The sequence below is a fragment of the Amborella trichopoda genome, chromosome 5, assembly GCF_054954075.1.
Source record: "Amborella trichopoda isolate Santa Cruz 75 chromosome 5, AtrichopodaSantaCruz75HAP2 v2.0, whole genome shotgun sequence".
NCBI classification, from domain to species: Eukaryota; Viridiplantae; Streptophyta; class Magnoliopsida; order Amborellales; family Amborellaceae; genus Amborella; species Amborella trichopoda.
This window is the reverse complement of record NC_142340.1, coordinates 40297280-40310307: the sequence shown is the minus strand read 5'-3', so window position 1 is coordinate 40310307 and position 13028 is coordinate 40297280. Positions and strand designations below refer to the sequence as shown.

The following is a 13028-nucleotide window of genomic DNA, read 5'->3' as shown; positions in this document are numbered from 1 at the left end:
TGATAGGTGAGTAAAAAATAACTGCAGCATGAGCAATGTTATATTTGTGAAGAAAACTGATTATTATGAAAGAGAGCATATTTACAAACCTGTAATTATAAAAATATTGTGTTGCCTATTATCTTGAACAGCTTCTCTCTCTCTCTCGTCCCCCCTCGCTCTCTCTTATTTTGTTGGACCAAAACAAACCACGAAAGTAATATTAGTTCAACATAATCAAGGCAAGTTTGTTTTGGAGGTAGAAAAAACCCAAGCATAACCATCAATGATAGTCAGGAAAGAAGTAAGACATGGATTAGGTTTAAAAAGAATACATCATTCATTAGGAGATTGCTAAGGTTTTGCATCTTTTTAGTACAACAATGACCTCAAAAATCCTCTAGTGGAGAGTTTTGGCGAGAACCGTCGAACTTATCATCTCGACCATGAGATGCATGAACTTGAAGAAAAACATATTTCCAAATCCAAAACATAGTATATCTTATACAAGTTATTTGGACTGTCTATTTTCAAGATTTTCAGATTTTCAAGTAACTCTTGATCCCCACAATCTACACTATTTTTAAAATTTGGAATTCTATAACCGAGAATAAAAAGAGATCTTGAAGTGGCATCTCTAAGTAAATTTTATTGGTGCACCATACTATAATATAAGGAGGCAACCTTATACCAACCTCACCCTTGAAATAATTATGCTTTAATGGGAACAGAATTTGATTTTGCCACCTACACTGTTGGCTGAAATGTTTGGAAAGTCGGTAGCTGAATCTGCCCAATTCCGGAGCATCTTAGGGCTTGTTTGACAACTACAAGCTAAAACCTCGAAGTTGCTTTTTTCCCTCTGAAGCTGGATGTTCTAGCAAACTTTTTAACAAATTTTCAAACAAATACGTTGTTTATATTCCTAATAAAAAACTGGGCTTCTTGATGATACTGGCATAGAAAAGAACACGAAGAGAGAGAGAGAGAGGACGGGTAGGAGAAAATAACAGGAAAACCACAAACGCAAATTTTCACCATGCATGGGAACAATAGAAAATAACAGTGAGAGAGAGAGAGGGAGAGACAGAAAAGAGAGAGAGAGGGAGAGAGAGAAAAGAGAGAGAGAGAACGTCTGCTCCCGTAAAAACACACCCTTGAAAACTGTGGTACATTGTTCTAACTCTACAATAAATACAGGCTTATATTCATGTACACAAATTTGCATGGCTTTCAGCAGTAGAACATGACCCTCTTCACTTTCTCTTTCAATGCTGGAAGAGGACGAACAGCCGATCCTTCAACTGGTCTCGTGCTTCGAGCGTCCGAGACCTCAGGCTCCATGTAAAACCTTGCTCGAAATGCAGCCAAGTGTGCATAGTATGCAGGAGGAACTGAGAACACAACAATACAATAACATCCAAGGAGATTTTCATTTTTTTTGTTTCTTTCAAGAAATTTTCTAATAAAAGAGAGAAAATTAAAAAATAAATATTAAGAAGAATTTGAAAGTAGACATCTATGAACATTATACACATAAATTCTAATTTCAACATTTTATTTTTCTAAAAATATTACTTATTATTGATTTATAACTTATAATTTCATGTAAAGTATGTCCATATGAAGCATCACACACTTGTGTGTTTGTGTGAGAGGGAGAGGGAGAACACGGAAGCTTACCCACTGAAACTGATCTAGTGCATCGCGCATACCTGCAAAATCAACAGATAGGAGCCGGTTGTCATAACATAAAAACCATAAATAAAGCTTTTTATGCTACGACTTAAGTTTCCCATAGCTTGCCAGCACCTAACGAAATATTGGATGTGAAAATACATGGTTGGTGAGTAACATTCTTCTTTTGGAAAGACTTTGAGCAGAGGAACCACATGCCCCAATCGCAATTTTCAACATACGATGGTCGGCTAGGAGAAAGCAAACTGTAGGTAACCCAAGTGCAAGCACTTATACAAACCATTACAAAAAGTACAGTTGCAGTGCTCTGTAGTGGTACCAGTAATGGTAATGAAACTATAAGAATGTATGTTATGAAAGCTTACGTATAACAAAGATTGTTCGTTAAAGACTGCATTCCATCAGCAGTGAAATTGTTCTCGTCCCACAGCACATGGTAATGAGCCGGCCGACTTGTTCCCTACAACATGACAAATTGATGATTAGAGATCCACATGTATAACCACGTCATACAATCATTTCATCACCATCACATCCAACAAAAATAAAATGAAAGAAAATGTTGACAACACAAACACGACCACAATGTTGAATAATGTCATCAGCATCAACATAAAAGAAAATAGTAGAGAACGCAATCACAAGCAAGTTCTCCAAACATATCACTACTATCATCATCGACATGATAAAAAAAAACGAGAAGGAAAGGGTTCAGAATGCATGCATGATCAATCATGGAATCACCGTCATCATCATACCTGAATTCCAGCATGACTGCATAAATAGAAATCAAACTCGGTAGGATGACATATTTTTGAGTCCACTACAGTGCCTGGAAATGAAACAGAAAACTTTCAATTTGCAAGTTTGGAAACAACAATGATTATGCAACAATCAAAATCAATAAAAAGTACCAGAGAAACGCAACAATTAATCGCTTTCTATAACTTCCTTTCAATCTAAAACTCATCTTCTTTTTTTTCTCTTTTTCTTTGGCGAAGTTTAAAATACTTGATGAAAATATCTCTGAGTCATAAAGTATCACAACGATTCAATTTTTACGTTTTCCACGTAGAACCACTTTCAGGAGATACACAAGCAATCAAGATAACGATGCATGAGATCTGAGGAAAAAAAGAAAATGAACTTTCACCAGGTAAAATGTTGCCACTTCTGTCAGTGCTGCTTCTGTCCTTATGGTTGTTGGCAAAGAGTCTAGTATGGTGTCGCTTTTGGACCACCACAAATGTCACCGGAGGCTGATAATTTGGCTCCAAGGATTCACAGGCCTGGATTTAAGAGGTTGACAACATATATTAGGATATGAAGCCCATATAACTGGAATAATATAGTGAAGTTATGGCAGGGTAAAATACTAGGGAAAATGACCATAGCCCAATGGTCTGCAATAGATGGTATTCCAATGTTAGATCCACCACCTGTTCCCACTAATATATGATTAACTGGAGTTGGGCCCACGAGAACATTTAGACTTCAGTTGATAACCAACCATTCACCAGCAGGAACAGATGGCGGGCTTATCATTAGAGTATCATTTATCATAGTCTATAATTGTTTGATGAATACTAAAACAATCCCCTGCTTGGACAGGCAATTAAATAGTACAGGAATACAAACCAACCTTTCGAATGGCATCCAACTCATATAGCAATACTTGATAAAATTGCCCTTCACTCACACCATCCCTGAACAAATGGATATCATTTCATTTAACCCCACAAAAGATAAACCAGAACGGGAAATACTCTAGAATCCTTTGGAGTATTGTGTTATAGACCATGTTTCCACCATAGTCTACCAAGTCACAATCATCTATTGAAACAGACGGTGATGAAGAGAAAGAGTATGCACCACCATTGGGGACACATAGAGTTACGAGCATGTCCCACTCCCTCTCTATCACTGCCTATCATTCTGATGGATGATGATGAGCCCATGGACTACATTTTATCCAGAGTCCATAGTTATATTAAGGTGAGCCCTGGCTGCATGTCTCCACTCTTCCTAAATCCATCTTAGAGATGGATTGACAATCCAAAACTCTGTAGATCTATCATCAGGACCTCCACGATCATGAATCTGACAAAAAAATAATCTCAAGCCTTAAAACTGGTCCAGCTTGCTCCATTTTTCTATTTTGGATCGTTCATTTCAATTTTTCAGAGATCATCAAATATTTAGAAACTCGAAATTCAACAAATTGATGTTAAATGGACTTGCAGAGATTTGGGAGGTTCTTTGGATCCTAAATCCATAGAAAATCCAGGGGACACATTCAGCCAGGGACACGAGAAAAAGTTTTCCTTTATATTTCTCTAAATGATTAAGAACACAGCATGCAAATTAGTTATACCTGTAGAATATTATCCTCATTGGCTTTTGTCCTGTGGCCTTCCTAAATGAAATTAAGAGTTCCCTGCAGTATGTGGGCACTTAGGAGAGTTAGGGGAGTATCTCCAAAAGCAGTAACAATCCATCATAACTGAAACACTAAACGACTCCGTTTTCAGAAAATTAGAGAAGAGACAACCACTGAAAATGAAAACTTTCACCATTATATCACATCTTTAGAATTTTATGATTTCCGTTAGATTTTAATGAAACTTTCATCACTATGTATGTGTAAGCCAAGTTCAGTGTCACATCAATCATGAATCATATCATCACCATGCTAGCCCCTGTATGAAGAGGATGCGGCACATACTGCCACAGACAGAAGATTCAATGAGGCCATTGTGGGACCCTCTCCCTCTCTCACACATCAAAAGTGAGAGGACCAGTCTGTAATTATAACAAGTGTAGGATTCTTCCTTCTATCTTAGATTCTTAGGGGCCTGCTTCCATTTATTTTTTTCTTCTTTTGGGATTGTTTTCTCAAGGTAAGCTTTTTACTAAGATACATCATTTTGAAGCTTCAAAATTTATAGTGGGAAGTTATTGAAGTGAGCCGATATTTTATTTATAAACAAACCTGATCATGCCTCCAGCTACTGTTCCCCTCACTGGGTCATGCCATGTCTTGTACAAATCTTGTATAAGCTCCTGTCTATGAGCCTGAGCACAAACCAGGCCTGCATATTTCGTAACTTCTGGCCAGTCCTGGGAAGCTACAACCTGTATCATCAGCATTACTTTGCCTCATCAGTGGCAATGCTTTGACTAGGGATATAAAATAACTATATGAACTAGGGAAAACCCAACCAATAAAATGATGGATGGTGATGAAGAAAGAGAAGTTATCGCCATTAGAGACATGTAATTTCCAGCATGTCCCCTTCTCTATCTCTCTTTTTTTTTCATTAATGTTAACTTGGGACCTTGGTTGGAATGGAACTCTAGATGTCATGATGTGAAATCCTGCAACCCGTACCACCCAGGCCCAGAGGCCATTCCTGGTCCCACTCTCACTATCCATACATGACTGTCATGACCCAATGGACTATGGTTTCAACCATGGTCCATTGGATTGTTAATTTCTCTGCTTTAGGTACATTAATCACAAAGAAACAAAGACAATGCATCATACAGCTGCAATTGAAGGGCTGGAGTCTTCTCCAGTCTCTGGGTGAGTTACATCTGCCCCAAAGATAATAGTCGGTATATCACTGACCAAAGGGATTCTCCAACTTACAGCATCCAAAAGAACTGTATTTCTTCCACCCATCTGTGACAAAAAAGTATACATAATATGAACAATGAAAATAAGGGAATCAAGAGCAAGTTACAACAAAAAGACAAAGATGAAATAGTATAAAATAATTCAATGAACTACGGAGAAAACAAGTGTATCGAGAGCATTGTTTTTTGATGAAAAAATGGACGGTTAAAGAGAATGGGACACACCAATGGGATCATGTCCTTTTCTGTGGATCCCACTCTCTCTCGCTCTCCATCATCACTCATCATTTGAAGGGAAGGAATTTCCATAGCCCAATGGGTGACAGTATACCTCACCGAGAACAGGGTATCAATTTACCTTAACATTGATCTTTAACGAAACATTAGCTAGGTACTGTTTGCTTATCTTGAATACATGCTTTGTTAAACAGCATTGAGATATTAAACCCAGATCAGTCTCGCAGATCCGTTTAAGATCCCCTGAACAACAAAGAAAACTTCATTACCATAAAAAATTCCTCCCGTTAAGGTTACAATAGTATGCATTTAGGCAACTATAAATCCAAGGAGAGAAATGAACAGAAAACTTAGAGGTTCAAGACATCACATACCATACAATGAACCATTGTTGTCAGGAAGAATGGCTACAAGCAACTCTAACTCTTGGCCCTTAAGTTTATTCATGGCCGCATTATAGACATGCTTTAAAGCCTTTTCAACTTGTTCAGGTCTGGCAGAATAGACAGGAATCACCGGTTCAGGATTGAATTCCTACAGCCATAAAAGAAAATTAAGTCGTAACAACACATTTCTTGTACCCATGAATCGTGAATCTATGCATCAAAACAAAATCTGCTAATAAAATGTACCACATGGAAGTTGTCAATGAAAGGATCATTAACGAAGCAGAGTATTGTGCATCAAAACACAACAAAACAACGGATTGCGAGCTGAGAAATCTCACCATGCCAGATATTTGACACATCTGTGCTAGTTCTTGGCAAAAGCCACGAGCGGTGCTTTCTTGAACCCCTCGGGAAAAATTGATACAGGCCCAGTGATTCACCGTGCTGCCATTTATCATTTTCTGCAGTAATTTAAGCAGGAAAAAGCAATATAAACAAAAAATATAGCTCTCCGTAGTTTAACGAGAGAAAGGAAAACTGCATGCTAAAACAGACTTGAGGGAAGAGAGTATATGTACCTTGTTCATCATATTCCATTGCCCAACTTGTGGTAGACAGTTCTTTTCCTTACCAGTGTCATGGTATTTAAGCTACAATAATAAAATAAGAAGTGAATAAAAAAGTGGATTTTAGTCTAAGAGTACACTACTAACGTAACATAATTCACTAGATTTCAAATGGTACATCTGGTCATTAGAACATTACCCAAGGTGCAGGAAGCACTCGCGCTTCAACTGAAGCAAGTTTGTCACTGATATCGAGGCCAAATTCCTTCGCATAGGGATCTTGATCATATGCATTGTGATGAACTGTCTAAAAGAGATACACAGAAAATTGGAATAGGAACATGTGTTTCCCATCTTGTGGAACCACCACACAATACAGTAAAGCCATTACAATAAATGAACTGAACTATAGAATGGAGGTATCCCTTTTTAACAGATACAATTTCATTATGAACTTATGAAATCGCATTCTTCCAAGATGAAAGCTGAAGTATAAACTCAATGGACTGTACATAAAGAACTGCAAAATAAGCGATCCTACTAAAGCAGTCTCGAGAAAAAAATTCTAATCTCCAATAGTGTACATTGATTAGTCTAACAAGTAAACCAAATATTACACAATGGAATACAAGAAGGAAGAACTCAAATTGAACTGCAACCTGCAAAATGTCGGTTTCTTGATCTTTAGGTCTCTGGCAAGTAACCTTCAACAGGGCAGTAATCTGCCTCTCATTCAACCTCTTCGTGTATCTCTGTCCCTCTACAATTTTGCATGCCTGCATGAGCAAACGATTATGGTAAGAAGTGGAGATGGAAAAGTAGAGGTAAAATTCAGTCCACGATGTGGACATACTTCATGGAAGCAGCCTTAATGAAGAAGGGCGATACCTCCATCGGTAAATAATTTGCTTTTTTCTGGTTTCCAACCTGAAGGCAAGGGAGATGAGTATGCTTAATTGTAAATCCATACATTTCTTGGAAGTATTCAATCACTGATTTCATGTTTGACTGATCATCGACTGGAAACCTGTTGGTGTGGAAACGTTCAAATTCATAAGAATAATAAAGGAAGACAATTATCATAGAACCAAGTAAAATATCAGTAGCAAACAGTCGAAAACAATCAAGATCTTGAAAAATTCATTATTAATGTACTACGATATGAAGTTTAAATGCATGAAGTGAATTTATGACATTTCTGTACCATTAATCAAAAAATTACACTATGCTGCAAGGGCCAGTTTTACAATTCCTGAAGACTTAGGCAATCTCAAAAGTTTTCCAGAGATGGTGGGTTCCTAGCAATTCATATTTGACATGACCAATCAAAAAGAAAATAAATAATTCAAAACAGGACCCTCCATGTAATGTACGAACAAAAAGGAGAAAGTGTCAAAACTTTTTCCATAATGAACAACATTGATGCCTCAGAAAAAATTTTGATGAGGAAGTAATATTCTAATGGAGAATTGAATAGTTTAAAAAAACACTCAATTGAAGGTTGGCGAAGCAGATATGGAATCCCGGGTTATAAGGCACTGTGGAAAAAAATAATCCACACCTTAGCTCTCTCGTAGGTTGTGTTGTCAATCCCGAAACTCTGTATTTTCGGCGCACACTTCCTCTATGTGTAACTTCAACTTTTACACCTCTGAGCGCCTTCTTGATCTAGCCATGATAAAAACAATTGGAAGGATGAATAAAGTATCGAACAAATTTTTATATATTAACTATAACACAAATCATTTGAACAATGATCCAGATTGGATTAAAAATATTGCACACACTATTGCAGATTGTCAAGTCTAAAAGGATGCATCTAAAAAATGGCTCAGAAAACTATCTTGAGTAATAAATAAGAATTTCCCTATTTTGATGACAATGACAAGCAAAAAAAATTGAAGTCAAACTGCACAGGTCGAAGCAAGTTTGCAACTAACTGATGTGAATGATGAGTAAGCAAAGCGGGGCATATCTTTTTGCTATAGTGCAAGATATGATACCTTTATGCGGTCGGCGTCAGACAACGGCCTCGACAAGACATCCTTCTTCAAAAGTTGAGCGACAAAATCCACCACAGGGAGTGGTTCAATGAAAGCCGTAGAAGACATGTCTGGATATTAAGGCATGACAACGAATTAGTGAAGCTGCTAAGAGAAAAAACTGCACCTCTAAATGTGATTCTTGATAATGCTAAATAACAGTCAAGTTTTTAATCATATTGGAAGGGTTTTACAGACATTCAACCTAAAATATTTATATCCAAAATATATGCATTTGGATTTCTCACCAATATTAAGTGACAAGCCCATCTGGGTAGGCCTAATGCTCTGGTAAAAGCCACACCACGATTCCAATCCATCTCCAAGCCTCTGTGGCCTTCGCAGATTAGGAGAATAGAACGACCTCCCTACTGGATAATACCTGAAGGCACATGCATCATAGTAACATATGAGAGAAGTAATCCTATCAGTCTATGGAACACTTGCCACTAAAAAGTCTCAAGCTTAGAAAACCATACCTTTGACTTGATAGTTCCCTTAAGACAACATCAAGAACTTTAAGAGCTTCCTGAGGAGTATCGGATCGCCTACCAGATAGAAATTCACGTAGATGGTGCAAGTCGGCTCGAGCAACAAATTTAATAGCCACTTTGAACTCTTTTCCTTTCCTGTAATAGAAATTGGATATTCAATCAAAGAATTGCTTTACTAATTAACCTAGACAGTGAAAAACACTGCAAATGTATAGGAAAAGGGCCAAATGAATCTTTGTGAATTTAAAAGCCAAGAATATTTTCAACATTTGGGGGTTCCAATCATTCATTTCCATTAACAAGAGTAACTGTAGGCAAGTATGACTTGGACAGTGAACATTCACAAATAAAAGACTTGTGATAATAAATCAGATGAAAAGGAAGAAAAGACAACAGAATCTGATAAATTAGTTGAGTGAGATACTATGAAGTAGGCATGCATGCATCTTGGGCTCTCAATAAATAAAAGAATTTAATATACTAGCAGCCATAGTCTCACAGAGAAAGGAGTCAATCACAGAAAGTATTGAGAAAAACAAAAGATCTTTGTGTTCCTCATACCCACCTAACACCACCCATTCCATCATCTTCATCATCTAACTTTATGTTAAACTCCTTTGAAGTGAAAGGAAGCAACCCAGCTGTGTATAAGCTTTTTTTTCCATCATAAGCAGGAAATCTCATGCCCAAATCTGACTCCCTGTAAAGTTTCACCAACTGTGCTATGATGGCTTTGTTCACAGATTTGGAGCTCACTTCAGGAGTGATGGTCACCTGAAAAAAGGAATAATGGAAATCTCAGTGACCCATTTCACCATTTTTCAAATTCAAAGCCCATCACATAAGCTGTACACACAAAATCATAACAATTTGTAAGCAGGAATTCCCAATTTCAAAGCGAAATACACATTCTCACATAAGAATCAATGCTTGGAAATTTCCAAATCAAATACTAAGACAGATAACACCACAAGATCTATGCATACCACAACTCAAATTCAACTATAATATCAACAAGTAAACAAAAAACACAAGAAAATCATCACTTACATCATAATGGTTCAAGTCCTTATCTGGTAACTCAGCAAGGAAATGGTTAGCCTTTACTATACATTTCACACCCATTTGACCATAGCCAGGACGCCGAGGAAAACTCAAAGCTCGCCCAGAAGCCTGACTGTTGGTGCTATTTTGATAAAACCCATTCTGTGATTCCTTCCTTGGAACCATAATTGACAAAGAAGATTGCTTATTCCCATCAACACCAGTTTCTGTGTGCATGAATGAATCCCCTTTCAAAGCTTTCACTCTCCCTCTTGCCCTTCTTTTCCCTCTACTGTTCACTTGAGGAACGGAGTTTTGGGTTTTCTCCAGTTGCGTTTCTTGGGTTTTACAGTTGGCTACCTCTTGAATTGTTGTTTGTTGATTCATGGAGTTATGAAGAGGTTTTTTGGATATAAAATGTTGCTCTGTGCTCTCCTTCATTTGTCTATGAGGCATCTTTCTTAAAAGAAATCAAGATACAAAAAAATACAACTTTTGGTAAATTTTTGCCCTTTTTCAACTGGTTTCATCCAAAGAAAGCCTCACTAAACCTGCATGGAACAACAAAAGAGAGATAGTTTTAGCAAGTCCTTAAAAAACCCAATAAGCCTGAACCACCATTACTATTACCATAACTACTGAATAGCTTGTACACAACAGTTAGTGAACCACGCTTTAAAGGAGATCTCTGAGAATTTTGAATTTATATCATTATGATCCATTCACACTTATCTCACACATGTTTTCAGAGTTTTACGGCACCCATATTAAAACAGGAAAAGAAATACAGAAGAACATTAGTACATCATTTAATTCATAACCTCCCATCAACTGAAATTTAATAAAGTGAAAAGAGAACCAAGAGAGAGAAAGATGTTAACAGCTAGAAACATGCTGTTACTTGGACAAAAGGAATAAAACCCATTAAGTGATATTAAATGGTTGGGCCCTGGACGCCAGAGAAAAAGACAGAGAGAGAGAGAGAGAGAGAGAGAGAGAGAGATTTTTGAAGCCTGGTTAGAATGGAACTGAATTCATGAACCAGAGAATAAAGGAAGCATGAATAGAACTAGTACCAGGAAGAAATGATGATAAAAAAATGAAGGTGCCAAGGTGCATGTGTAGTGAGAGGAAATAAATTTTCAAAAAGATGAGAGAGAAAGAGAGAGACAGACGTCAATTTTGGCCAAAGAGACAGGCGGTTGGGATGGGATGAGGTGCTCTTTTGCCATTTTTTGCAAACTCTCTGATAAAACAGAGGAAGTATCAGATTTTTTTTTTCTGAGTTATAAAACCACAGAAGTATAGGCAAAAATAGAAGCTGGTAACGGCTGCTACCTGGCTGGTTAGAGAGGGAAAGCTTACATTATGATGGGAGAGAAAAATAATGCACGAGACAAAAGATAAAGCTCATTGAATCCTTTCACGCTCTCTTACGGCTCTGTCAAAAGTTAAAAAGCCCCTCAAAGCTAGTGTTCGAGAGAGGTTTGCCTTCTGTTCAGAGGAGAGAGAGGCTCAAGTTTTAGAGAAAGTGAGGGATATTTGGAGGTGTGGTAATAACGGGCAACATGAATTGCATTTGTGAAACTGATTCCTAGAGAGAGAGAATTATTATGTGGGGTTGTAACCAGGAATATATTTGATATATCAGGGGATCTTAGAGAGAGAAAATGGAGGATCTGGGGGTGCAATCATGCAGTGTGGAGAGAAACTAGTCGGGTAGCAAGACAGGCCGGTTCAAGAGAGAGAAAATAAAGTATTTATGGTTGTTTGAGAGAGGTTTTAGAGAGAGAAACTAAAGTATACTAGACTAGGAAGTAACATGAAAAATGTGAACTCTATTCATGGTGGTTCGAGAGAGGTTTTAGAGAGAGAAACTAAAGCATACTAGATTAGGTGGTAACATGGAAAATGTGATCTCTTTTAGTGAGAGTGAATGCAAGGTGCCAAATTATAGTCGTTCTAGAGAGAGAAAGTAATGCCAAACTGTAGTCTATCTAGAGAGAGAAAGTAATGGATGAGAACAAATGGCGAAAAGGAGCCTTTTATGATATACACAATGAGGCAAGCCTTTTCCTAAGTTTGAAAAGACAGATATACCCTCGCCGCCATGGGTTGTTGAAACAGTGAAGTTCCGGGCCCACCGATTCGTGGGACCCGCACTTTCTTTGCCATCTTATTCGTGGGGGCCGTCGATATAATTTGTCAAAATGACTAAAATACCCTATAAGCACGTGGAGTGCATACACGTGCAATGTACATGCATTGGTAGAGAGAGAACGAGAAACTAGAGAGAGAGAGGAGTCGACACGTGACCTCTGCTCCATTCATGTAGAGAAAGAGAGACTCGCAGGATATAGAGAGAGAGGAGAGAGAGGAGAGAAGTTAGGTAGAGAGAGAGAAAGAAAGGAGAGAGAGCATTCATTGATGTGAGAGAAAGAGCCACGCGTTTTGCGACTGGCTTGAGAGCGAATGAGTCGAGTTTGGTTTTATTTAGAGAGAGAAAGAGAGCTCGTCTCAAAGATAATTGGATAGAGAGAGAAACACAGAAGCTGCCAGTTTGTGCTTGATTAGAGAGAGACGCCACCTTCTTTGATTTAAGAGAGAGAGAGGAAGACAGCATAGGTTTCAAAACAGAGGAAAGAGTGATAAAGATTTTCCGGTACACTTTCCTTGGTTTCAGAGAAAGAGAAAAATGCCTGCAACATTTTCGAGAGAGTCATGTAATAGCAGTATACGTTAGTTAGTAGCAAGAACTTTTTTTTTTTCAGAGAGATCATGTAATTGCAATATGGGCCGGCAAGTTAACAAGACTCCCGGAAAACTCGAATCGGCCAAAATCCGAGTACATTGATCGAGTCGTGTTTCGTGTTTCAGAACATACTATTGGTATGGGGAAATCAGGGACATTATTATTTATTAAAGAGAAATTAAGAACAT

General features: G+C 37.8%; 1 protein-coding gene across 2 annotated transcripts; it reads right to left on the bottom strand.

Annotated features, from left to right (window-relative positions):
* Positions 1–1115: 1115 nt before the first annotated feature.
* Positions 1116–10605, bottom strand: LOC18425028 (protein argonaute PNH1). 2 transcript variants are annotated; one of them, XM_006829599.4, is made up of 22 exons: positions 10095–10605; positions 9610–9818; positions 9030–9179; positions 8799–8932; positions 8512–8621; positions 8070–8176; positions 7397–7535; positions 7168–7284; positions 6708–6815; positions 6521–6592; positions 6281–6403; positions 5928–6087; positions 5675–5796; positions 5225–5362; positions 4670–4812; positions 4052–4114; positions 3320–3383; positions 2831–2966; positions 2436–2509; positions 2043–2137; positions 1663–1694; positions 1116–1373 (listed from the first exon to the last, which is right to left on the bottom strand). In XM_006829599.4, the coding sequence occupies exons 1-22, from the start codon at positions 10542–10544 to the stop codon at positions 1213–1215; spliced, it is 2907 nt and encodes a 968-aa protein (XP_006829662.1). In that variant the 5' UTR covers positions 10545–10605; the 3' UTR covers positions 1116–1212. The 2 variants fall into 2 exon arrangements, with proteins under 2 accessions (XP_006829662.1, XP_020517517.1); XM_020661858.2 differs by lacking the exons at positions 1116–1373; positions 1663–1694; positions 2043–2137; ... (1 more) ...; positions 2831–2966; positions 3320–3383 and adding an exon at positions 3550–3777.
* Between the last annotated feature and the right edge of the window lie 2423 nt (positions 10606–13028).